The 24,163-nt window shown below is 43.5% G+C and overlaps 1 protein-coding gene across 1 annotated transcript; it reads right to left on the bottom strand.

The window, feature by feature from the left end:
* Positions 1 to 653: 653 nt before the first annotated feature.
* On the bottom strand, positions 654 to 18,715 carry ZNF768 (zinc finger protein 768). The gene is made up of 9 exons (XM_056806302.1): positions 14,341 to 18,715; positions 14,107 to 14,217; positions 12,933 to 13,850; positions 9,491 to 9,551; positions 8,328 to 8,551; positions 2,770 to 3,083; positions 2,287 to 2,669; positions 2,083 to 2,189; positions 654 to 1,900 (listed from the first exon to the last, which is right to left on the bottom strand). Exons 1-9 carry the CDS (start codon positions 14,492 to 14,494, stop codon positions 654 to 656), a joined length of 3,519 nt encoding a protein of 1,172 aa, XP_056662280.1. The 5' UTR covers positions 14,495 to 18,715.
* Between the last annotated feature and the right edge of the window lie 5,448 nt (positions 18,716 to 24,163).

The raw sequence follows: 24,163 nt of genomic DNA, 5'->3' as shown, positions 1-24,163 counted from the left end.
ATATTGATGGCTTAGCCCCTAACCCAAGGTGGATGCATGAGGCTCAGGCACTCTATTTCCATATTGAGGTTTTTATTGAATCAGTGACTTGCAGCAGGATGGGGCAGAGGAGACCCCAGGCCAAAGCTGGGGCGAAACCCATCCAGATACCTGGATTCCCACCCTAATCCTCAGACCCACCCTCTCCCCAACCCTCTCCCAGTGGGTCTGGGAGCTCCCCAACTAAGCTAATTCCCACTCTACCTAACCACCTAAGAGAGCTATCCCCCTATATCTAGCAACTTGCCATCTCTGGGAGTCCAGCAGATGGCACTAGTGTGTAGGCAGTCAGCTCTCTGCCTATTCTCCGTTTCTCCCAAAGACTTTCAGAGGGCACAGGGAAGGCCTGCTTTTGGTTGTTGCTTCCTGCCCCTTATTTAAAAACTTTTCAGGGAGTTTTCCCATAAAAAGCCAAAGCATTCAATTCATTTCTCCAGAAGTCTTTTTACCCCCAACTTCTGAAGGGAGTTTCATGTTCAATTTCCTTCTGAAACAAAACGCCTGACCCTAACCCTTCTCCCTTCCCCCCCCAAAAAACTCTACCTATGTCTCTAGGCTGCTTATCCCACTCCCTCCCAATGTAACCCATTTCCTGCTCCCTGGGGTTCCTATGGTTAGCGCCTCCCAGCTGCATGCGTCCGTTGGTGGCGAATGAGGTCGGAGCTCTGTGAGAAGGCCTTGCCACAGTCATCACACTTGTAGGGTCTTTCACCACTATGGACTCGGTGGTGCTGTAGGAGGGTGGAGGAGCGGCAAAAGCCCTTTCCACAGATAGCACACTTATAGGGCCGTTCACCTGTATGGGAGCGCTGGTGCTGAATCAGGGTGGATGATCGATTAAAGGTTTTACCACAGTCAGGGCAGCTATAGGTTCGGCCAGGTAAGTGGGTTCGGGCATGAATGGCAAGCACAGAGCTCTGGCCAAATCGTTTCCCGCACTCAGGGCACTTGAAGGGCTTCTCTCGGGTGTGGCTTCGGGCATGAGGGGTAAGGGCTGAGCGCTGTGAGAAGGACTTGCCACATATGCCACAGCTGTAGGGCCTCTGGCCTGTGTGGACACGCTGGTGGCTTCGAAGGGATGAGTTCTGGCTGTAGCACTTGCCACAATCGGGGCAACTGTAGGGTCGCTCATGGCTATGGGTGCGCTGATGGCGCAAGAGGTAGGAGCTGTCGCCAAAGGCCTTGCCACAGTGTGGGCACTTATAGGGCTTCTGGCCTGTGTGGGTCCGCTGGTGGCGGAGCAGGTAGGAGCTGTCAGCAAAGGCCTTGCCACAACGGGGGCATTTATATGGCCGTTCACCTGTGTGTGTGCGCTGATGCTTGATGAGATCAGAGCTTTGTGAGAAGGCTTTGCCACAGACTTCACACTTGTAAGGTTTTTCTCCTGTGTGGATGCGCTGGTGTTGAATCAGGGTGGAGCCTCTCCCGAAGCTCTTCCCACAGATGCCACAGATATTGGGACGTGGGGGCTGCCTACCTTGACTTCGAGGCCCTCCCCCACGCCTAGATTGGGTTCGGATGGCCTCTGAGAGGTTGAGAGGGTTCTCCTGAAGTATTTCAAACCGGGGGTCAGCAAGCAGAGTCCCTGAGGGCATCTCAAAGGTGGTGCCCAATGGCAGGTCCCTAGCGGGTTGATCCTCATACCCTTCAGTATAAGAGTCTAGGGGGTCATCCTCCAAAGAGAGATCAAGAGGATCCTTTTCCTCAGGGCTTGGGGGCATCTCGGGAATTTCATCAAAGCCTGGACTCTGAGGTTCAACTCCAAAGGGTATCTCTTCAACATCTTCATTCTCAGAGTCTTCCTGATGAGGAGTCTCTTCTTCATTATCACTCACACTCTCCTGTCTGCCGCATTCACTGCCTGTGTTAAGAAAAGTAAAGTCTGAAAACTCATATTCTAAACATTCTGTGCTCCAATTTCCACTGCTAGATGTTCTATGTCTTAGTCCTCAATTCCCTCCCATCCTTCCACTACTAGATGCCTTCTCCAATTCCAATTATTCCCTCCTCAAACTGAAGCCTAGAAACCAGAGAGTCCCTCACCTGTAGGGGTGCCTCTCTGACTCTCCGTGTCCTCAGGACTCTGGGGATCTAGGCCCCACGGCTCGGCCTCTTGCTCCATCTTAGAAATCAGGAGCCGAGGGAAGCCTCTGGAGAAGAACAAGAGTAGTTTTGCCTCTTTAGCCCTCCAGGTCTGAGCTCCCTCTCGGCGTGGGCCCTGGGTGCCCCCGCGGTCTAGTTAGTCACCTGAGCAGCGGGCTCCCGGCAGACCGGGTTTCGCTGGGGAGCGTGTGCGTGCGCGCGGCTGTGGGGCCCAGCTCCCCTTCCCAGAATCCAGATGTCTTGACCCCAGGCCTCCAGCTCTTTCCCCCCACCCCGAACCCCGCCCCCCTCCTCCCTCCAGCTCCCTCTTTCCTCCCACAGCCCTGTCCCCTCCCAGACTCAAGGTGGCCTGGGACCGAGGATCGTCGGTCCTCGACCCCTAGACACCCTTCCTGGGACCCAGGTGTCGGTGGCCCGGCTCCCCAGCCCCTTGCTGGGCTGCGGCTGCCCAGCCCCCTCCCCCCGCCCCCTGCACAGGAAGTGTCCGCGAGCCGCCAGCTCCCCGCTAGGCCGGCGCCGCTGCCGCTCTAGGACTCCATGGAGGTGCGACTCGGTGGTATTAACCCTATGCAGGGCCAACAGGGCCTTGGGCCCCGAGGGGCAAGCCTAAGCAGGTGCTAAAGGAACAGCAACAGCTGCCGCAGGGGTGGCGGACTGGGTGAAGATAGTAGCCCAGATTCTCCGAACCAGGGCCTCGGCTGGCTGTCGGTCCGTCTGCTGGCCTCTCGCTCCGTGCAAGCGTGCCTGGGAGCTCCGGAGCAGCTGCTCTCGGATTCTGGTGACGACGAGGAGGGCCAGCCCTATGGGCTCGTGCCTCGGCTCCGGTACAGAGATCAACCTCCGCCTCCGTCCAGGCCGGCGGGGTCTCCGCGACGCTCCAATCCCGGCTTTCCAGCGGGGCTCAGGAGCGGCGGGGCGGTCAGCGGAGCCCCCCGACTGCCCTGGAGAGGGCCCCTTCATGCCTCCCCAGCTGGTGAGCACAGCTCAGGTCTGGGCTCCCCCAGACTCACCCAGGTCCCCTACCCCCGCCTCATCCCCGCACTGTAGCCTAGATTCCCACCCTTCCTCCAGCCTGCCCCTCCCTCCAGTCTAGGATCGTTGCCAAGGAGACGGCTCCGCCACAGGGGTGGGGCGAGAGGACTGCTCTGGAAACACCGCCTTCTTTCCTCCGAAGGGGGCCAGCTATTGGTCTCTGGTATCTCGTGCCCCGCCCCTTTCCCTCTCCCTCCCGGCTGCTCGCGGGGGCGTTAACTGACAGTCCCGGCCCGAAGAGCCTCAGGCGCAGCCTGATTGGCCCTAAGGCGCTCGCGGGGCGGGGTCTTCTAGCTCTCAAAAGGCTTGAGGGGAGCGCAGAACTGTGGTCCTTTAGGATTTTTATGTAGTCCCCACCCTTTCCTTCTCAATTTTTTTCCCTCTTTGACAAAAGTAGAGAAAGGCACCCCGCCCCTCCACTACCCTTCCCCTCTGCGCTCCTCAGGCATCTTCTCCCCAACTCCCACTCACCCATATCTCAAGAGCCTTCTTAAGATGCTCACGGATTCCAGAAACTAAAGGGTTAACGCCTCCCAGCCTCTATAGCCTGGAAATCCTAGAGAGGACCTACACCGGGAGGACGGAGCGCTTCCTTCCGCTTCCTGTCTCATTCATCCACCCTCCCCCTTTTACCTTCCCCTCCCCCCAGCTCTATTGAAACCGCTGAACTCCTGGGTCCTCAGTTTCCTGCTTTTCCCCCTTTCTTCCACTTTTTGCCAAAGAGTAAAGGCTCCTAGGGGGAAATGGGACACTGAGAGGTGAGTGTATTGGGGAAAAGGGGAGCAGGATACCTGGGTCTGTTATTGTTTGGTCGTTCAGTCGTGTTCGATTCTACGTGACCCATGGACTTTGTCCAAGTGGTTTTCCATTTTTTTCCCCAGTATGACCCCATTTTATAGATGAAGAATTGAAGCAAATAGGCATTAAGATTTGCTCAGAGTCACACAGGTCGTGTCTGAGTCCGCACGAATTCAGATTTATTAGCCCCTGCGCTTCCTAGCTGCCCCACACTTGGGCTTGGGGAAAGAGGAAGAGAACGGGTTTGAGAAAGAGGAAAACACGGCCTCTTATTTTCCTGCAGCCAAGAACTTCCCAGATTTCGTATCTTGACGAATTGAGTCGGGGATGGGGGTGGGAGTGTGGAGGGGGGGCGGGGTTTGGTTTCCTGGGGTCCAGTGAAAGTCACCCCTGGAAAGAACTTGGCACAGATCCATGCTAACAAGTGTTATTCGGCCCCTACTGTGTTTAAGGCACTGGGAGCACAAAGACTAAACAATGGTCTTTGCTCCCGATGTGCTTATATTGTAGGGGAGGGATAGTATAGATAGAATGTGCAAAGAAATCAGTATATGCTTGATAATTCGAGTAGGAAGAGAATACTAAAAATTGGTTAAGAAAGTCTTCGTGGAGATGTCTGAGGGGATCCTAAGAGTTCCAGGTAAGAAAGGAGTGCTTTCAGGGACCTGTGGAAGAGAGCAAGGAGGCAGGAAATGGAGAAAATAAAAAGTAGGTTAGTTCAGCTGGAAGTTGAGTCAATGAAAGATAGTAATATCTAATATGATTAGGAATACTGGAGCTAGATTGTGAAGGGCTTTAGAGAACTAAATAATTTACATATTTTTTAGAGGCAGTTGAGAACCACTGAAGGTTTCTAAGTAGAGGAAATGGTAACTTTGAGACATTGGGCAAATGATTTCCCCTCTCCCTGGGGCCTAAGTTTCATCATCTATAAAATGAAGAGTTGGGGACAAGACCTCTGAGATTCTTTTCAGCTCTAAATCTGTAATCTTATGAGATGATCAGATTTGAGATTTTGGAAGATTACATAGAATGGATTGGAAAGGAGAGGAACTGGAAGCAGGGGGCCTATTTAAGAGGCTGTTGCAATAATGCAGGTAAGAAGTGATAAGGGTGAAGGACCAAATAATAACCATGTTTCCAGTAGTGCTTAAAGGTTTACAGAACACTTAAAAGTGTTTCCCCACAACATCGCAAACTGGTTGTGCTGTGCTATCCATTTTCTATGAGGGCACAAGGATGAGAGTAGTTTCTTGCCCATGAACACTTGTAAAACTAAATGTCAGAAACAGGATTCAAATCTGTTATCACTCCTCTCAGAGAAATCGAGGCCTAGAGTGAGGAATGTGAAATGTAGGTCTCTAGAACTGAAGGAAACCCCTTTGGTACTTGCTCACTACACCCTGTTGGGAAAGGATTGTTGGCGAAATGTATTCTTTGTGATCGTGGTAGGAACCAGACAAGGTTTGCTTGTTGCTGCTGTACTAAATATAGCCCCTGAATCATTCATTGTTCTTGCTGCTTTTCCAGCCTGGATGCCTAGATTGGTTATTGTCCTTCCTACTCAGAGGATCCAAAATGACTTCACTGGTAATGTTTTGTGACTCCCGCATAAATTAGGTTTAAATGAGGCAGAATTGCACAAAATCATCAGGCTCACCCTCTCTTCCAGTCATTCAAGATCAGAAGCAAGACAAAGGAAAGATGACTGGTGATGGCTTGGGATGAAATGGATGACCTATACTTCTTTGATATCTAACCAAGCTCTGAGCACTCCACAGCCTTTGTGGTTACTGGAATAAATTGTTCTTACCCACCCCTTTTGATGGGGGAAAGTCTTTACATACTTAGGATGGACACTTTCCTAACTCATAGATGGGTTTGAGAAGCCTGTTGGTTACCCTCAACCTAGTTTAGCCCAGCTGCTGAGATGATTTAACAGGGTGTGGCCACTGCAAATTACAGCTTCTTGTGCTATAGGTGAGAGCTGGGTGTGGGGTGGACACCAAAGTTGGATGAGCAGCCCTGAAGGGGCACCAGTCTCCCCTAAACAGCCTGTATTTCCTATGAGGATGCCTAGAAGCTCAAAAGGAAAGGGAAAGGCTGGAGGTTTGTTTCTGAAGTGACTAGCATCTCGATTCTTCTTTTTTTTTTTTAAACCCTTACCTTCCGTCTTGGAGTCAATACTGTGTATTGGCTCCAAGGCAGAAGAGTGGTAAGGGCTAGGCAATGGGGGTCAAGTGACTTACCCAGGGTCACACAGCTGGGAAGTGTCTGAGGCCAGATTTGAACCTAGGACCTCCCATCGCTAGGTCTGGCTCTCAATCCACTGAGCTACCCAGCTGCTCCCTTCGATTCTTCTTTTCTTACCACAGGGACTAAGAGTAAAAATGAGAACCTCCCAAGTGGAGAAGGCCTGGGAATAGGGAGACTTTCAAAGGTCAGAGGACATACAGTGTCCCAAAAGTCATAGTTCTGTTTTAAGCTATTAAAATTTACAGCAATGTTTCCAGCTTTCCAATACAATTAACCCTCAAACAGAATATGAACTTGGCTGGGATGCAGAGATTAAATATGATTTAATTGAAACATTAATAGCTTTAAATTTCATAAAGACTTTTGGGGTCACCCAATCTGTGTGGTTTCAGAAATTAACCAGGAGCATTTTTTCTGTCCTTAGACATTCAAGTGGTTGCATTGTTTATGGAAAGGATTTTGTCTAGAGCTTCCACTGTATTCAGGAAGCACCAGAGAATCTATATAGATGAGAAAACCTGACTTGAGAAGAACTTCCTACAGAGCTCACATCTAATCACCAACCTATAAATCCAAATGGCTGAGAAACAAACCCTAGTAGTAGTCTGACTATTGGAAGAGCCTTTCCTAGAATATTAGTATCATACATAAGAGAGCTCAAAATGGGGAATGGTCATACTTCTGCCAGTTCTCTTTAACCACAGTCCTGATCAGAAGCTGTATGTGAGTCCTAAGTGGCAAAGGTTCCAAATCAGGTTTCCAAGCTGTTTTAGCACCAATTTTCCCATGAGGGAACAATCAATCTAACGACTGTTTCTCCCTAATGAAGTTTCTATTTTTTAAACTCAAGTACCTTCTGTCTTAGTATCCATTCTAAGAAAAGTAGCAAGGACCAGGCAATTGGGTTATTGCCCAATATAGGCAATTTCCCAGGGTCACACAGTCACACAGCTAGGAAGTATCTAAGGCCAGATTTGAACTCAGGACCTACAAATTCCAGGTCTGGCTCTCTATCCACTGTGCCACCTAGCTATTCCTAAATATGGCTTTTTAAAGTGGTTCTAGAAATTTATGTATGAACAATGACTGTCATTGCCAGTTGTCTGGATGCTTTAAGTTGTACTGGAAATCTTTGTTGAATTTGATGGATAAGGCCCTTATCATTCCATAGTCCAGTGCAATGGCCCCTAAGCAAAACCTTTCTCAGAATCACATGCTTCAAAGCTAGTGTCATGAAACATTTCTGTCTATGTAAAAGAGAAGCTGTCTATTCCATGCTCAGAAGAATCTAATCCTGAAGGTTCGAGTCAGTCCTAACAGTTGTGGGATGAGGGTTAAAGGCAGAGCTGGTGGGAGAGACTCAGACTATATTGCATCAATGTGCTTAACCAATAGTTATAGACTCAACATTGGGAGGCAGAGTTTCAGGATAAAAAGAGCATCATCCCAATGGGCTTCTGGATACAAATGTTTGTGTTCCTGAAGAACGATGATACATCTGCCAATTAAGCAACCACTCTGAATGCTGGATCTATGTTCCACCATTGAGGTATCTACTGAATTCCTGGTTGGGTCTGAAAATCTCATGTTGAGGACCTCAAGGGCTGTCAATAAAGGGTAGTAAAGAACTGGTTCTTGGGGGGATAGGTTAGAGCAGCGGTACTCAACCTGTGGGTCGCGACCCCGGCGGAGATCAAATGACCAAAACACAGGGATCACCTAAAGCCATCGGAAAATACATATTTCCAATGGCTTTAGCTGTTGAGAAATTGTGCTACTTTACAGCAAGATCTCAGAAAGAATGGGGACCCTGTTGCCCGCACATTGTATTAATATTAGTTGCTTATCAGCAGCCCTCCCTCTATGAGGGGCGATGGATTTACCTGGAGACCGGACTCAGAGACCCAGAGAGAGCACCCAGGCATTGGCTCCAGAGGGGTTAAGAACGAGTCCTGGAGCGGATAACTCCTGGAACGAATAACAGCCAAGTAACCCCAGAAAAGTGAAGCCTTAGCTCGAGCTGGAGGGAGATGACAGGAAGAAGAAGGCAGTGTCTGTGGACCCCCTCCCCAGGCAGGACTTACCTCCCGCCCCAGCACTCAGGCTGCCTCCTGCTGGATCCACCCCGTCACCGCTGTCTTCGTGCTCCTGCCAGGCGTGGAGCAGGGACAACCAAGGCTTCAAGGCTGAGGAGGACGGGGTGGAGGAAGAAGAGTACGGAGAGGAGGGCATGGTGGTGGAGATGGATGTGGAGTGGCATCCTTCTGGGCCGGGCAGGAGGTCCTCGTCCTTGGTGTCCTCCAGTAGCGGGGGCAGCACAGGCCTGTTAGGGCATCGTCACTACCCCAACAGCCTGGGCAGCCAGGGGCAGAGGGGCTGCAGGAGAAAGGGAGATGCTGGCACTGGAGTGGGCATAGCTGGCCTGAGCAATGAGCAGCACAATCCGCTGCAGCCTCCAATTGATTTCAATAAGAGGCGGAAAAATGTTTCTGACACATCTCTTCCTCTCCAATTTAAGTCAATGGGACTTTGACCATTGGAAATAGGACATAGGAAAAACCACACTAGGGTTTTTCCTAGTGCTGAAAAATTTAAGCAACGTGCTCTATCTTTGAGCGGAATATGCTGTGGCCTCCCATTGACTTGAATAGGAGTTAGAAACATGCGCCAGAACTGCATTTCTGCCATACACTGGATCTGTGGAATTCACGGGGAAGTGAATGAGATATAGATTCCACCGCAGAAACCACTACTTCATAGTGTGAAAGAGACCCGAAAGATGCCATGCTATGCAGAAACTGCAGTGTATCCTATGACATAGTTCACACTGTTCTATATAGAAAACTTGCCACTAATCTGGAAAAAAAACAAATCCATTAGTTAAGCATGTGAATACAGCCCCCTGGTCATAGTAACAGGTGTGTAATAGAAAACAACACATGGAATAGTAAATAATAGGAAACTTTAACAAACTCTTTAGGAGCGACAATCTTTCATTTTTTCTTTAGCAAACCGTCTCATGACAATGGATCGTGTAGACAAGAATATTAGGAAAAGAAAATACACTGAAGATTTCTTGTAGTATGGTTTTACCTCAATAATTACAGCAGGAATTAAGAAGCCACAATGTGTTATTTGTTGTGAAGTTCTCTCAGCAGTTGAATCTATGAAGCATCCAAGCTTTGCTGGCAAGGATATAAACTATTTTAGAAGCAAAGCTGATGGACTCAAGAAATCTAGATTTGACACTGGTGGCCAGTACCACAAACACAATGTGGCAGCTGTTGAAGCGTCATATTTGGTGGCACTCAGAATCGCCAGAGCTATGAAACCTCACACCATTGTTGAGGATTTACTGTTGCCAGCTGCAAAAGACATAGTTCGAGTAATGATTGGAAATGAATATGTTCAGAAATTGAATACAATTTCCTTATCTAACGACACTGCAGAAGAATAGAGGACATATCTGCCGGTATTCTTGATCAGGTGATCCAGGAAATTAAATCTGCACCACTACCAATATTCAGTATCCAGCTTGACGAATCTACAGATGTGACAAACTGCCCAGTTATTGGTTTACATGAGGTATATTAATGATGGCGACTTTAAAGATCGAGTTTCTTTTTTGCAAACCGCTTGAAACAACAACTACACATGATGTTTTTGACACAGTTGGTTCTTTTCTAAAACTGCATAACATCTCCTGGGAAAAGGTTTGCGGTGTTTGCACAGATGGTGCTCCTGCTATGCTAGGATGTCGCTCAGGATTTCAACATTTGGTAAAAATGAATCGCCAAAAACAATCAGAACACACTGTATGATACATCACCAAATATTAGCGACTAAGACACTGCCGCAAGATTTACAAGAAGTAATGAAAAGCGTCATAACGTGTCAATTTTGTTAATTTGAGCACCTTAAACAGTCGGCTGTTTTGGCAACTGTGCAATGAGCTAGATGCGCCAAACAATGCTCTGTTATTTCACACTGGTCAGATGGTTGTCAGGGGTGTATGGGGTGCTCAGGGAGGGGTAATATCTCTGGTATGGAGGGCTTGTGCCCTCCTAGGGCAGCTTTCCAGCCTCTGACCCCCACCTGACACCCAGCTCTCACTTGTGGCTCCCAGTAGCTGCTAGCATGCGGCAGCGGCCACACCCTGGGCAACGGCTTCCACAGGCCAGCTAAACCTTGTGAGGGTAGCCATCGAGTCGACGTTGACCCCTGGTGAACTAGGGCTTTGCTCACCCAGCATGTGAAGACTGCTTTGGCGGAACAGGCGGAAGAAACCAACAAGAAGGTTCAACGGCTGAGATGGCGATGCAGCAAGGCACTGTGGAGTGCTTAGGGCTTGATGGAGCACAAAAGACAACAAGGCCATCCAATGCAGCTGAGGAAGTCTCCAGGTGTAACGACTTTTCGTGCCAATGGACCCAGGCTTCCAACGCCGAGAGAGTGGGACTGTCTCTGTGCATCGACTTTTCCACTTAAATCTTCATGCACAGGTGTCTTTGTGCACAAAAACGCACAAAGACAATCGTAATCCTCAGTTCGAGAGACAACCAACAACGATGGTTGTCAAGAGGAAAAGTTTTAAAACGTGTCTGAGCTTTGTGATGAACTGAAAATATTTTTTAATCAGAAAGCAAGACCGCAATTCGAAGCACTGTTTAGCGATAAAACTGAGCTACAGAAAATAGCTTACTTGGTGGACATCTTTGTCATCTTGAATGACTTAAATTTATCACTGCAAGGACCAAATGCAACATGCCTTGATTTGTCTGAAAAAATTAGATCATTATAAATGAAACTTTAGCTTTGGAAAAGTTGGATAAAAACAAAATTTACATGTTTCCTACATTATCTGCCTTCTTTGAGGAACATGACATTGAGCCAGACAAAAATTTTATAATAACTTCTGTGAAAGAACATTTGCACATGCTTGCAGATGAAATTTCATCATACTTTCCTAATCTACCTGACACCCCATTTGCACTTGCCCAGAAGTCCATTCACAGTGAAAGTTGAAGATGTTCTGGAGACAGCACAAGAAGAGTTCATTGACCTAATTAACAATGATGCAGCGAGAACCGATTTATCTATGATGCCACTGACAAAATTCTGGATTAAGTGTTTACAGTTATATCCTATTCTGTCTGAGACTGTGCTGCACCTTCTTCCTTTTCCAACAACATATCTTTGTGAAACAGAGTTTTCCAGCTTGCTGGTAATCAGGTCTAAATACCAAAGTAGACTTGTTGTGGAAAATGATCTTCGCTGTGCCCTTGCAAAGACTGCCCCAAGAATTTATGAATTGGTAAGCAAGAAGCAACCACAACCATCTCACTGAATTTGGCAACATACTGTTGCAAAATATTGCACTGTTGTTTACTGTTATATCACTGTTGTTTTATTTAAACCTATGCTATGTCATGGTGAAATGTTATTTTTTGGAATTAGTAGTTAATATTTCTCAACATATAATTAAATATTGTTTTGTGATTAATCACTATGTTCAAATTGTTTTATTTGTAGCAATGAGAATACATAAGGCATATCAGGTATTTGCATTCCAAATCTTAACTGTAGCAAAATTACAATTTTGAAGTAGCCACCAAAATAATTTTTTGGTTTGGGGTCACTGCAACATGAGGAACTGTATTGCGGGGTCACGGCAGTAGAAAGTTGAGAACCACTGGGTTAGAGGCTTAAGGAAGGATGAGCTGCTTCTCTGTTGCCTAAATTATTTTTGTTTAAAGTGGCTTCAGAAAGTTCAAGTGAACTTCAAAATTCTCAGGGGTTTTCCCAAACCTGAGGCTTCTCCATCTCTCTTTCCAGCTGGATATGATACTATATTAAAGGGGCTGGGAAACTTTTTTCTTGTTTCCATCTCTACCATCAAATTTTAAACTACCATTTTTCTGTTCCTGGTGTAATAAGGAGGAAAGATGTATATAAAATAGAACTCTGAATGAAGAGGATGGGTGGGGGAGAGAAGTTCAGATTCTCAGCTGACACAGACACAGAGGCAGTTCTTAGGAAAACTCCTTTACTTTTCTATACTGTACATACAACAGAGGGAGGTCCTGGCCCTAACAACCAGGAGCTACATATCTATATATCTATCTTTCTGCTGTGGGATAGGGAAGTTTGCTGCTAGAAACATTAGAAAGACCAAAGATGGGGTCAGCTCAAGACTGAGAATTCAGGGATATTTAGTAGAGACTTCCAAAGGTGTACCCTTTGGCACAGGTGCAGTAAATGCTGTAGTTTTGAAGGACAGTAAACTTCAGAAGAGGCAGGTAGGTGGCTCAGTGGATAGAGCACTGGGCCCAGAGGAAGACCAGACAATTGGTGTGTGACCCTGGGCAAATCACAGCCTCTGCTTTGATCCTCTGTAGAAAATGGCAAACCACTCCATTATCTTTGCCAAGAAAACCCCTTGGACACTATTGGCATGCTATTGTCCACAGAGCCACGAAGAGTTGAACATGACTGAACAAACTTAAAGGACGGGGGAAGATAACCATCCTCACTCATTGGGCCCTCAGGGAATTGGTATAGTAATAGTCCATTGTGCAACTCTTGGCTTTCTCATAACATCAGAGGAGACAATTAGCAGGTGGTTTTATGTCTGTCCCTGGGTTCTCTTTGGCTGTCCTTGGACCTTTGGTTTTCTCCCATCCCATCATAATCCTTAGCTAGTTACCCACACTCCTGGAAGATCTCTGGGTAGTGCTGGAACCCCACTGGGGGATCTAAATCTCCCTGGACAGAGGCAAGTTGCATAGGTAGTACCTCAGCCAACTGGCCTCTCCTGCCCCTGGCACCAGGCCGATGGATCCACTGATGTTTCGCTACAGCTGACTTCTGGCTGAATCTTCTCCCACATTCTGGACAGGGATAGGGCCGCTCCCCACTGTGGGTTCGTCTGTGAGCAACCATTTCTGAACTCTGCCGGAAAGAACGTCCACAATCAGGACAGGGGAATGGTTTTTCACCTGTATGGGTACGCTGGTGACGCCTTAGGTCTGAGGCATGGGCAAAGGCACGGCCACAGTCGGCACAGGGAAAGGGTGTCTCACCACTGTGGACCCGATTATGCTGTGACAGGGCTGAACTCTGGCTGAAGCATCGGCCACAGTCAGCACACTGGTAGGGTTTCTCACCAGTGTGAACTCGGAGGTGAGTAGTAAGGGCTGAGCGCTGAGTAAAGGCCCTGCCACAGTCAGGGCACTGATGAGGCCGTTCCCCTCGATGGATGGCTCGATGCTTGCTCAGTGAAGAGGCCTGGCTGAAACCTTTGTCACAGTCAGGACAACGAAAGGGCTTCTCACCAGTGTGGGTATATATGTGCTCCACCAGGGTGGAGCGCCAGGCAAAATGCTTCCCACATATGGTGCAGCCATGGCGTTTGTTGGTGGGAGAAGCTGGAGGGTAGACACAGAAACTTCGACTTGATGGAGGGTGGCCCCTATGGGGAGCTGAGGGAAGCTTTGCTGGCTGTTCCTTGTGTTCCAAGGTCCCAATTGGGGGCTGTCCAACATCTTCCAGTCTCTTGATCACAGGTTCTTCCTCAGTTCCAAGCATCTTTCTATTCTCTTTGTTCTTGTTCTTAGATCCTGCTGGGGAAAGAATAATTCAGAATCCAACTTATTTTGCTTACATATAAAAATAAATTTTTACTGCTATCTTTTGCTTTTATATTTCTCTACTCTCAGAAAAAATCATCCCTTAAAATAAAGGAAACAACACCCCCTACCTGCCAGGGCACAGAACTGATTTTCACATCAAAGCTGCTAATTTACTGTCACCCAAATTAGTAGTCAGTACTTGGATCTCTCCAGGCTTTAAGTCCCAAACTCTGCACCCATCCCTCACCTCCAAAGTTTATTGCTCGCTTCTCCTTTTCACCCTCAGGAAAGCTGGCCTCAGAGTCCCAGGCTGCTTCTTCCATCCAGGAGATGAGCGCTGGTTTGGGGCCTGGAAAACCTGAGGGGGGAAGGGGATGGCCACAAGATTATGGTGGAGCGAGATCTGATTCCATGTCGGTCACTCGGACAGCTCCCTCCCCACCGCTACTCGGGCCCTCCGCTTCATGAACGCGCTCCTCACCCAGCGCGCCCAGGTGGCCGTAGGTCTCCCGCATAACGTCCCTGTAGAGGGCTCTCTGCTCTGGGCGCAGTCGCCCCCACTCCTCTGGGGAGAAGTACACGGCCACATCAGCGAAGCTCACGAGGACCCTAGCCCCCTGCCCGGACCCGCTCATACTCCGCGGCACAGACGGGCAGGGGGAGTCTCTTTGGCCTCAGCTATCTCGGGCAGCCCTGGCCCCGCCCACGCAGGACTGGGAGGAACTGTGGGGGCCGGAAATGTTTACCAGACCACCGTTTGTGCTCTAGGCCTTGAGAAGCCGGCGGCATGTTACCCAGTTCCCTCTGGGCTGGAAGTGGACATCTAAATGAGGGGGACGGGGGAAGAGCTAGAAATGTGCCCTCAGAAAAGATGGCGGCGTTCAAGCTTCACTGCTTTTCGGTTTCGGGCAGGAGGTGCCCCACGCTGCTGACCTTACCCAAGATGGCGGTGTTTTGCTTCGATTTCTGCCAGGAAAGGCTCACCGTCATTGCCCAATAGTGGTCAAGCGTCCACACAAACCCTCCAACCTGAGGGGCGCATGCGGATTAGACATTGTTGAGACCAAAAAGATATCGTCCCTATTCCCTAAATAAGCAACGGCAAGACTTGTGCGGCTTCTGACTTTTCCCGGGCTCCCTCCATGGTTGTCTCCTGCATCCGTGAACCGGGACTTATTCGCAGCAGATGTTTAATTCAATTTTCCCATTTTACAGATACGTGAAACTCTGGGCCAGAGAGGTTTTGGCCTGTCAGTCACATAGCAAATACAAGATTCCCTAAATTTCCATTATTCCAAGAACTCCAGGCCCTCAAGGGATTTTGATGTCTGGCTGCTTTCAGGGCTTGTTAAAACAAGTATGGGGTTCTTCAAAACGTTACAGAAAAGTATTGCAATATCATGCCAGGTACTTCAAGGGAGGGCAAGGGAACCAAAGTAAGAAATTCTTTGCCTGGGGTTAGGGATGATTTAAAGGCAACACAAATTTCTTTTCTTGCAAGACTTCTTTCACGAGGGCATTCCCTCTCCTACATAGGCATCAGTTTTCCTGTGATAGAGTCAGACCAATTTGGTTGGAATAGGGGGTACATTTGAGGTAGAAAGTGACCTAAGGCTGGAAAGTTAGGTTACTGATAGTGAAGGATCTTGAACACCAGGCCTGTGTCTGAATTTTATTTAGAAAGAGTAATGTGATCAAAGTGACAGTAAGATTAATCCATCGCTTGTATGCTAAATGGATTGACCAGAAAAAAATTATGTTAAACATTGATTTCAGTAGTGTAGTGAGTGATTAAAAAAGCTAAAACTACCAGAATGACCAAGAGAACCAAAGAGAAAGGACATATTTGGGAGAAAAGTCCATTGAATCTGACAACTAAGGTTGTAAACTGTGAGTGAAGAAAGTGGAATGATAGAGGCAGAATCAATCAGATACAACAAAAGACTGGTTCTGGGGTGTGAAAGGGAAGAATTAAGTGATTTCAAGGTTGGGAACCTGTGTGAGTAGAAGCGAGTGCTCTCCAAATTAAGAGAAACTAGACAGGAGGGCCTGAAGGGGGATGAGATTATAGAATTCAAGAGAAAGACTAGACATTATAGATCTGAAATTCTGTGTTTGTGTGTATCTGGTAGGTATCTGTATAATAGGAGAACCAACTGAGATGGGTCATGAAAACTCAGGAAGACAGTATCCAGAAAGGAGTGATAAGCAAAGTCAAATGCTGTATGAATGAGAATTGAGAGAAGGATTTGGCATTTGGGAGGTAATGAGTAATATTGGAGAAAGCAGTTGGAGTAATGAGGTAAGGAATCAGACTTCAAGAAACTGAGAATTGAATAAGAAGAAAGTCAAGGCAACATGTATACTCTAAGTAGCTATTCTTGGGAATCTGGCTGAGAAAAGGGAGGCATCAAGAAACAATGAAAAGGGTGATGGATTGGAATCTTGCTCTCTAACCTTTGGATCATATCATAGGTTGTTTCTCTATAAATGGAGGTATTTGGACTAAGTGGCTTTTAAGATCCAATCCAAATATAAATCATTGGTCCTATGACAATAGTTTCAAGAGATAATAGGATCAAGGGAAGGCATTTTAATGATGGAAAAGACTTAAGCATAATTGTTGGCTATAGAATGAGTCAATAAGAAGTGGTAAATTATAAAGGTGATGACTGTGGGGAAAACCTGTTGGCAACCAGAAGGAATGAGATCAAGGGCACCAGAAGAGAGGATGGAGGCTGAAGCAAAGGAAAAGATGAAGTATGTCTAGGGGTCTCGAGATAAAGAAAAGATAGAAAAGAATGTAGCACAGGAAGAGATGAGTTAAAGAATAGTCTTCTTTATTCCACATCTAGTCTGTAGACCTGGGTTCTTGTTCAGTTCTCCTACTTAATGCTATGACCTAACCTCATTCAACATTCACTAAGTTGACATATTATGTGTAATTCACAGAGTTAGGGGCTGGGAAACAAGGACTGTCCTCAAGGAGCTCACAATTTTGTGGAAGGATGGACTGGACTAGATGATCATTAAAGTTTTTGAACTCTCACTTTCTAAAATCTTTGATCTTTTACAACCTTACCATTATTTCTCATCTCTGAATTTTATACTTTGATTAGATTTGGTTTCCTCACTGTTCCACTGCAACATATCCTTTAACTTACCACCTCACTGATACTGCTACTTCAAAGGACACTAGCATCTTCCTAATCATTAAATCCAATGCTCTTTCTTTAATCCTTAATTAACTCTCTGCGTAACATAACACTCTTGACCACCCCCCTTCCTGAAACATTCTTTTGGTTTTTATGACTGAAATGTATTGGTTTTCTTCATATTCCTTTGAACAATCCTCTTTTTTATTGACTTTTCTTCCATTGCCATCCCTCTTATTATAAATGGTACCCCAAGATTTTGTCCTTGGTTCTTTCCTCTCTGTAGATGATGCCTGTTCCAAACCGTGATCTCTAGGTGTATGACTTCCAAATCTATTGTCAAGTGTCCAAAATTTCAGTTCTGCATTTGTGATTAATCAGCCAACCCTGTCCAAAATGTCTTATGCAATAGCCACATTCAAAACTTTTTCATATATAATTATGTATAATCTCTGTTCCCTCCATATTAGATTATAATCTATAATTTTATGTTCTAGCCCAATCTGAACTACTGTCCATTTCTCAAACATACTTTGTTCCAGCTGGTCTTCACACATTTGCACATTTCATTTACTTTTTTTCTCTTCTGAACTACTACCCATCATTTGAGACCAAGGGCAAATATCAGTTCTATTTGATCCTTCCTGATCTGAAGTTCTTTCAGACAACCATAATTATATAATTTTCATCAAGAAATATCTTTTAAAAAAGGTACTGTATTTGTGTGTATACTTTGTTTTTCCCTTATAAATGATGAACTACTTGAAAGCAGGGACTCTTATTCATTTTATCCTCTCAGTGTCTACCCACAAGGCCTTGCACATGGCAGTTGTTCAATATTGCTGAAAGCTGACAAAAAATTTCATAATGGATATGAAGCTGCCAAGGTGGCAACACTGTACCAATTATGTTGTATTTGATAATACCTGGATAATATATTGCCATCTATCTGACAGGCTGTCTGCTAAAAGCTGTTGCTTGGATCTTTTAGGACATGCAGTCTTCCAAATTACTTAGTACATGGTAGATGGTATATTTTAAAAGCACAGAATTGGAGATATTTCTCTTTGATACCAAAATTTTGATTTGATATCAAAACCCCTACTGCCCCAACTGGCATTTGCAGCCCATTTCTGTCTACCTTCCCATTGCTAACAATCAGTTTCCTGGCACAGTGCTTTGCATAGTATGTGTGCTTTGTAAATTTTTTTCATTTGTTCATTCATTTATAGGATTATAAATTCCTAAAAGCAATTGACTGTTTTTTTGATCTTTGAAACTCCTTGAATGGTGTAAAAATGGAGATTTGAACCCTAGACTTCAATCCCCAGAAGTCCTTGGTATTTCCCAGAATTCCCCATAATCTCACCTGAGTCTCCACCTGGGCGAGATCACAATGAGTATTGTGACAGTAAGGCCTACCTCGCCCTCTTCTATGTTCTTCTATGCTCTGTTCTCCCATTGCAATGATGTAGTAAGTAAGCTAAGTGCGGGTATTCTGAATTGGCTAATCAGCCATGGGCACATGGTTTCTTATTTTTTGTTTTCTTTATTCCTTGAATTCTAATAATCTTTAATAAACTTCATAAAATATAATATTTTTATTGCTAGATACTAATTTAATTTTTACAATGGGTCACTATGATCAGGTAATAAATGTCTTTTGAACTGAATTGATATGATACAATAAACATTTATTAAGTACCTACCATGTGCTAGTTTTTTGTGAAGCTTCTGTAATTCATTCTCTCGTCACTGGAAAAATGTTTAGTGTAATAACTTCATAACTTTAAAAGTCACCACTGAAGTATATTTTAATGTCCAATTACTTTTTAAATTTTTATTATGCATTAACAATGTGAGGTCCCATCATGAAGGCAAACAATATATTAATTATACATATATTAAGTCAGGCAAAACATAACTCTATATAAGCCATGTTGTAAATACACACAAACACAAGAAAAATAAACTGAAAAAAGTATGTTTCCATCTCCACTTAAGAGTTCTCTCTCTGGAGGTGGATAGCATTTTTCATCATGAGTCTTGTGGAATTATCTTAGATCACTGTTTTAATCAGAATAGCTAAGTCTTTCACAGCTGATCATGATTGCAATATTTTTGTTACTCTATAAAATATCTGCTCATTTCTCTTTGCATCAGTTACTAAAGTTTTCCCAGGTTTATCTGAAACTATCATGCTTGTCATTTCTTATAGCACAATAATATTCCAATATAATCATATACCACAACTTTTTGAGCCATTCCCCCAATTAAAGGGCATCCCTTCAACTTTCAATTCTTTGGCACCACAAAAAAAGATGCTAGAAATATTTTTGTTCTTTTCCTTTTTCTTTGATCTCTTTGGGATACAGACCTAGTAGTGGTATTTCTAGGTCAAATGGGATGCAGAGCTTTAAAGGCCTTTGGGCATAGTTCCAAAATGTTCTCCAGAATGATTGGCCCAGTCCAGAATTCCACTAATAGTGCAATAGTGTCCCAATTTCTTCACATCCCCTCTAACACTTGTCATTTTCCTTTTCTGTCATGTTAGCTATCTAGATGTGAGGTGATACCTCAAAGCTATTTTAATTTGCATTTCTCTAATCAATAATGATTTAAAACATTTTTAAATGTGACTATTGAGAGCTGTGTTGGTTCTTCTGAAAATTACCTGTTTGTATCCTTTGACCATTTATCAATTGGAAAATAGTTCATATTTTTATAAATTTAGAACAGTTCCCTATATATTTGAGAAATGAGCCCTCTAGCCCCCACAACCTTGTTTCCTGTTTTCCTTCTAATTTTGGCTGTATTGGTTTTGTTTGTGCAAAACCTTTTGATTTAATGTAATCAGTTATTCACTTTATTACCCATGATCCTCTCAATCTTTTTTGATTATAAACTCTTCTCCTATTCATAGAACTGATAGCTAAAAATGTCCATGTTCCCTTAATTTATGATAACACCTTTTATATCTAAATCATTTACCCATTTTTACCTTATTTTGGCATATAATGTCAGATGTTGGTCTACGTCTGGTCTTAGCCAAATTGCTTTTCAATTTTCCCAACTATTTTTCACAAATAGTTGAACTCTTGCCCCCAAAGGATTATCAAAACACTAGATTACTGTGTTATTTACTATTGTATAAACTATACCTAATCTAGTTCACTGCTCCACCATTCAATTTCTTAGCCAGTACCAGATTATTTTGATCATTACTGCTTTGTAATATAGTTTGAAAGCTGGTACTGACAGGCCACCTTGTTGTAATAGTTTGTAAAAGGTTTTTGGTAATAGAAAATTTGAGAACTTATCTTATGGCCTTTTGCCCTTATTACATCTCTAATAATTAAATGGAGGTTCCTCTATAGCAATCTTAAATGCCATTAATTTACAATGTTAACCACTCATGTTTTAATTGTACTATGCTGATGTCTAATTTGTACCAATTACTAATATTATTAATGTTTAAATTAATATTAAATTATTAAACCAATATTAACTGATTCTGTATGATTCCATTTTGAGAAAATAAATCCAGATGTAAGTGAATTAATTTTGGTTTTATTTTTTTAGTAATACCTAGAATTTATTAATTGTATGGCATGATAATCACCCAAAACCTATTATTAAAATAACAAATTATTTTAAACCCAGATTCTTTGGGGTTATGAATTAAGTAATTTGAAAATTAATGTTTCCATTGTAATTTTTATCATTTTAAAATGTCCAGAAAGTGAGGAAATAAGTAGCCTTCTATTGATGGTGATTTAATTTTAGTGAGAACTATAAAGAGAAAATAAAGAGCATGTATAACATGCATTTAGTATCATGTAAGTATCAAGAGGACTGGGGGCAGCTGGATAACTTAGTGGATTGAGGACCAGGAATAGAGACAGGAGGTCCTAGGTTTAAATCTGGCCTCTGACACTTCTAGCTGTGTGACCCTGGACAAGTCATTTAACCTCCACTGCCTAGCCCTTACTGCTCTTCTGCCTTGGAACCAATACACAGTACTAACAGAAGGTAAGGGTTTAAATAAAAAATCAAGAGGACCAATCAAATTTTAACTTGAAAGCACAAACTCCATATTGTGCTGCCACAGGTACTCTCCTCCATTTCATTGTTCCCCCTCTCAATCTGGAAAGCCTCTAAATTTTCCTCCAGTTAGAAATGAGAGAAATTAACTTTGTATCCTAAATTGTATCCTGGTTAATTGTTTTTGTTATAGTTAGTAAATCTTTTGGACATCTTTGATTAGCTGGTTGGTGTGTGTGTGTGTAATAATTTGCTTTACTTCATATTTGATGTCTTTAGATCTACTGTAGAGTTGTAGGTCCCCAACTACCCTAGGGAATGAAGCCCTAGCAGATTAACCTGTTGGATAGTTGTGTCCATCTTCTTCAGCAAATGTTAGCCTTTGTAATTTTTAAATGTTTTATTCAGTTTTAAATGTTTTGTGTTCTGTGAGAATCCTTGAGGATTCTATTCAGAGAAAAAGCCACACTTGGCTATCTAATTTTTGGGAGCTTGCAATATAATTTTCAAAAGTGCAACCATTACATGTTTAGAAATATTTTTTGCTTTAAAGAGTTATTAAATACTAATGATTGCTTTTTTTGTGTGGGTTGGATCTTAAGCTTAATTTGAGAAAGAAAAATTTCTAGTGAAGCATTTTATAATTTTTCTTTGGAGCCCTGAGAAATTTTCTAATTTATTGTGGCAATTTGTGTGACACAAATGTGTCAAGTCAATGGGACCTAAAGAACTAATTGACTAGTATAGGCCCATTAACACTGCTGAGGTTTTAGACAAGTGCACTATTATATTAAATCTGTCACAAACATAATGTTAGCATTTTCTTTATCTCCTCCCCTTTAAGTCTGGAAGACTGATTTATTCCACTTTGGCCTGGGTGTGTTTTCCTGATGGGTGGAGGCTTTTCCTGGCCAACAAGCCACTGCAAGGGGCCATTACTAGAAAGGATTTTCCCTCCAGGGAAATTCCATAGTGACAGGGCTTATACCTACTAACCTCCAATCCTCAGGTTCAATATTATGTATTAATGGTATAATAAAGGTTACAGTTGCTGAATTTATTAATGTTTTCCTTTTGTCCTCTGGAGCCCAAACCATTTCCCCAGGCATTTCCTAGAGACCCATCACAGCTAGAACCTGGAGATTGGGTCTATTGGAAAGGACATCTATACAAGAACGCCTTATAGCTCAGGTAGAAAGTACCTGATTAAGCCCTGACCAATCCTTCTACAACAAAGTTAAAGGGAGTTAACTAGAAAAATCTATCTCATCTAAACAGTCTCAAATGCCAGTGGACAGCCCAACCCAATGGTGATTCAAGGCTCCATTTGAATTGGAAAAAGATGACAGTGTTGGCTGATTACCTCCCCTCTTTCCCCCAAAGCTCAGGATGTGAGCCAAATATCTGGTGATCTGGCTCCTTCATCCATTGTTCATTACCCTGGCCCCCTTTGGCACAAGTCCTTGGGTCAGCAAGGATTGCAGTTCTTTGTATGTGGTCTCTCTCCTCCAAAGAAACTTCTCAATACCCTAATCTGAATAAGGTACCCTTTTAAAGTTTGAAAAAAATGCTTCAACAGGAGAACTATTAGATTTAGGAGTGAAATAGATAGCTTTACATCTAAAGTTTCAAATCAGGTTGTTTTATTTTAATAGGAGGGCTGATATGGCTTAATCTGTTAATTTGGAGATTTATAGCAATTGTCCAGAGTACTTTCCAAAGTTTATAGGTAAATTATGTATTCACTATCTCTGCAAGATTCCAAAATATCCTTATTTTCTTAAGATGATATTAACACCAAGAAGAGTTTATATTTTAGAAAAATATTGGAGCCTGGTAATTTTCAAAACTGATATAATTGTAACAACATGAAGAAAGTTATATTTAATCCTAAATATGCTTTTGGAGATTATATGAGGTTAAATCTTATGGAGCTATAAATTATAAGAAATGCTATGGAACCAAGTAGTTTGTGATGTCATTAGCCCTATGGGGTGACACTTGTGACCTGCAGGTGGAGTTCTATCTCAAGGGAAAAAGCTGGGGGAGTAACTCTTTGCATGGGCAGAGGTAAGCCTCCCCTGACTCTATTGCCCAAGTATGACATTTCTTTTAAATGGAAATTCCCATCAGAAAGTTTTTTGTTTTTAAACATGACTGTATTATTAACAACTTCTGCCTAGACTTGATACTTCAAACTAGGGAAGCCTTTTTCTTTTATTTTAACCATGTCCCTTTTTAGAATATAGAATCCTCTATATCCATGTTAGTGAACTTATGGCACGCATGCCAGAGTGGACCACTCCCTTGCCCTCTCCATAGCCCCTAAGAACAATTCTCACATCACCTACCCCTCTGTCCAGCCCAATGGGAGTGCGTGTTATTCTCCCCCTACACTCCTGTTAAGGATAAGGCAGGGGGCTCACATGCAGAGAGAAGGTTGCAGTTTGGGCACTTGATCTCTAAATGGTTCATCATCACTACTCTTTCATGATAAGAGATGCAGTTTTTTAAGATATGAATACTGAGCTTGTCATCTACCTGTTACTAATTGAGGTCCTTGAAATGAGTGTTATGAAAATAATTGGACAATATTGCAGTAGTCTGTGAGACCAAGATATAAATCTAGTGATATTAGTGAGGTCAAATCAGTTATCATTAGAGAATAACTTATGGTCTATCTTAGAGACATCTAACTACTTGGATTTGTTGTTTAATATAGGATCAATTCTTGTTCAAGAGTTCAAAAGAGATCTGAAGTAAGTTTTGAAAATAGCGGTTTATATGGGTGAGAGATCCAGACTATTTGAGTGTGGTTATAAGCAACGAAAATTGATATATCTACTCTATACAGATAAACCACCACAGTCCTGTGTTAAAATAGTTTTTTTCAGAGTGAATTTATCTGTGTGATTTATTATTAAATCCATAACATCTCATTCTTTTCAGAGGGGAATAAGAATTTTTAAATTTAATTTCTGAATCTGAAATTGTTCATGTAAATGCTCTTAGCATCCAAATACTGTGATGGTCTTATGGTATTTATTTGATATGTGTTTAAGAAAGTATTTTAAAATTGTTTTGTTTTATAACAAGATATTCAAC

The sequence above is a fragment of the Monodelphis domestica genome, chromosome 7 (assembly GCF_027887165.1).
Source record: "Monodelphis domestica isolate mMonDom1 chromosome 7, mMonDom1.pri, whole genome shotgun sequence".
NCBI lineage: Eukaryota > Metazoa > Chordata > Mammalia > Didelphimorphia > Didelphidae > Monodelphis > Monodelphis domestica.
Note: the sequence above shows the minus strand (reverse complement) of the source record. Positions and strands in the feature narration are given on the sequence as shown.

Bases quoted from the DNA above. Each gene is read 5' to 3' on its own strand.
- ZNF768 (XM_056806302.1), bottom strand. From the start codon at position 14,494: ATGAGCGGGTCCGGGCAGGGGGCTAGGGTCCTCGTGAGCTTCGCTGAT. The intron at 14,218-14,340 runs GTGAGGAGCGCG...TTCCCCCCTCAG, and splicing joins CGGCCACCTGGGCGCGCTGG to GTTTTCCAGGCCCCAAACCA. The intron at 9,552-12,932 runs AACTAGCTAAGG...GAGGTTTCATAG, and splicing joins GATCTTCCAGGAGTGTGGGT to CTCTGGCGATTCTGAGTGCC.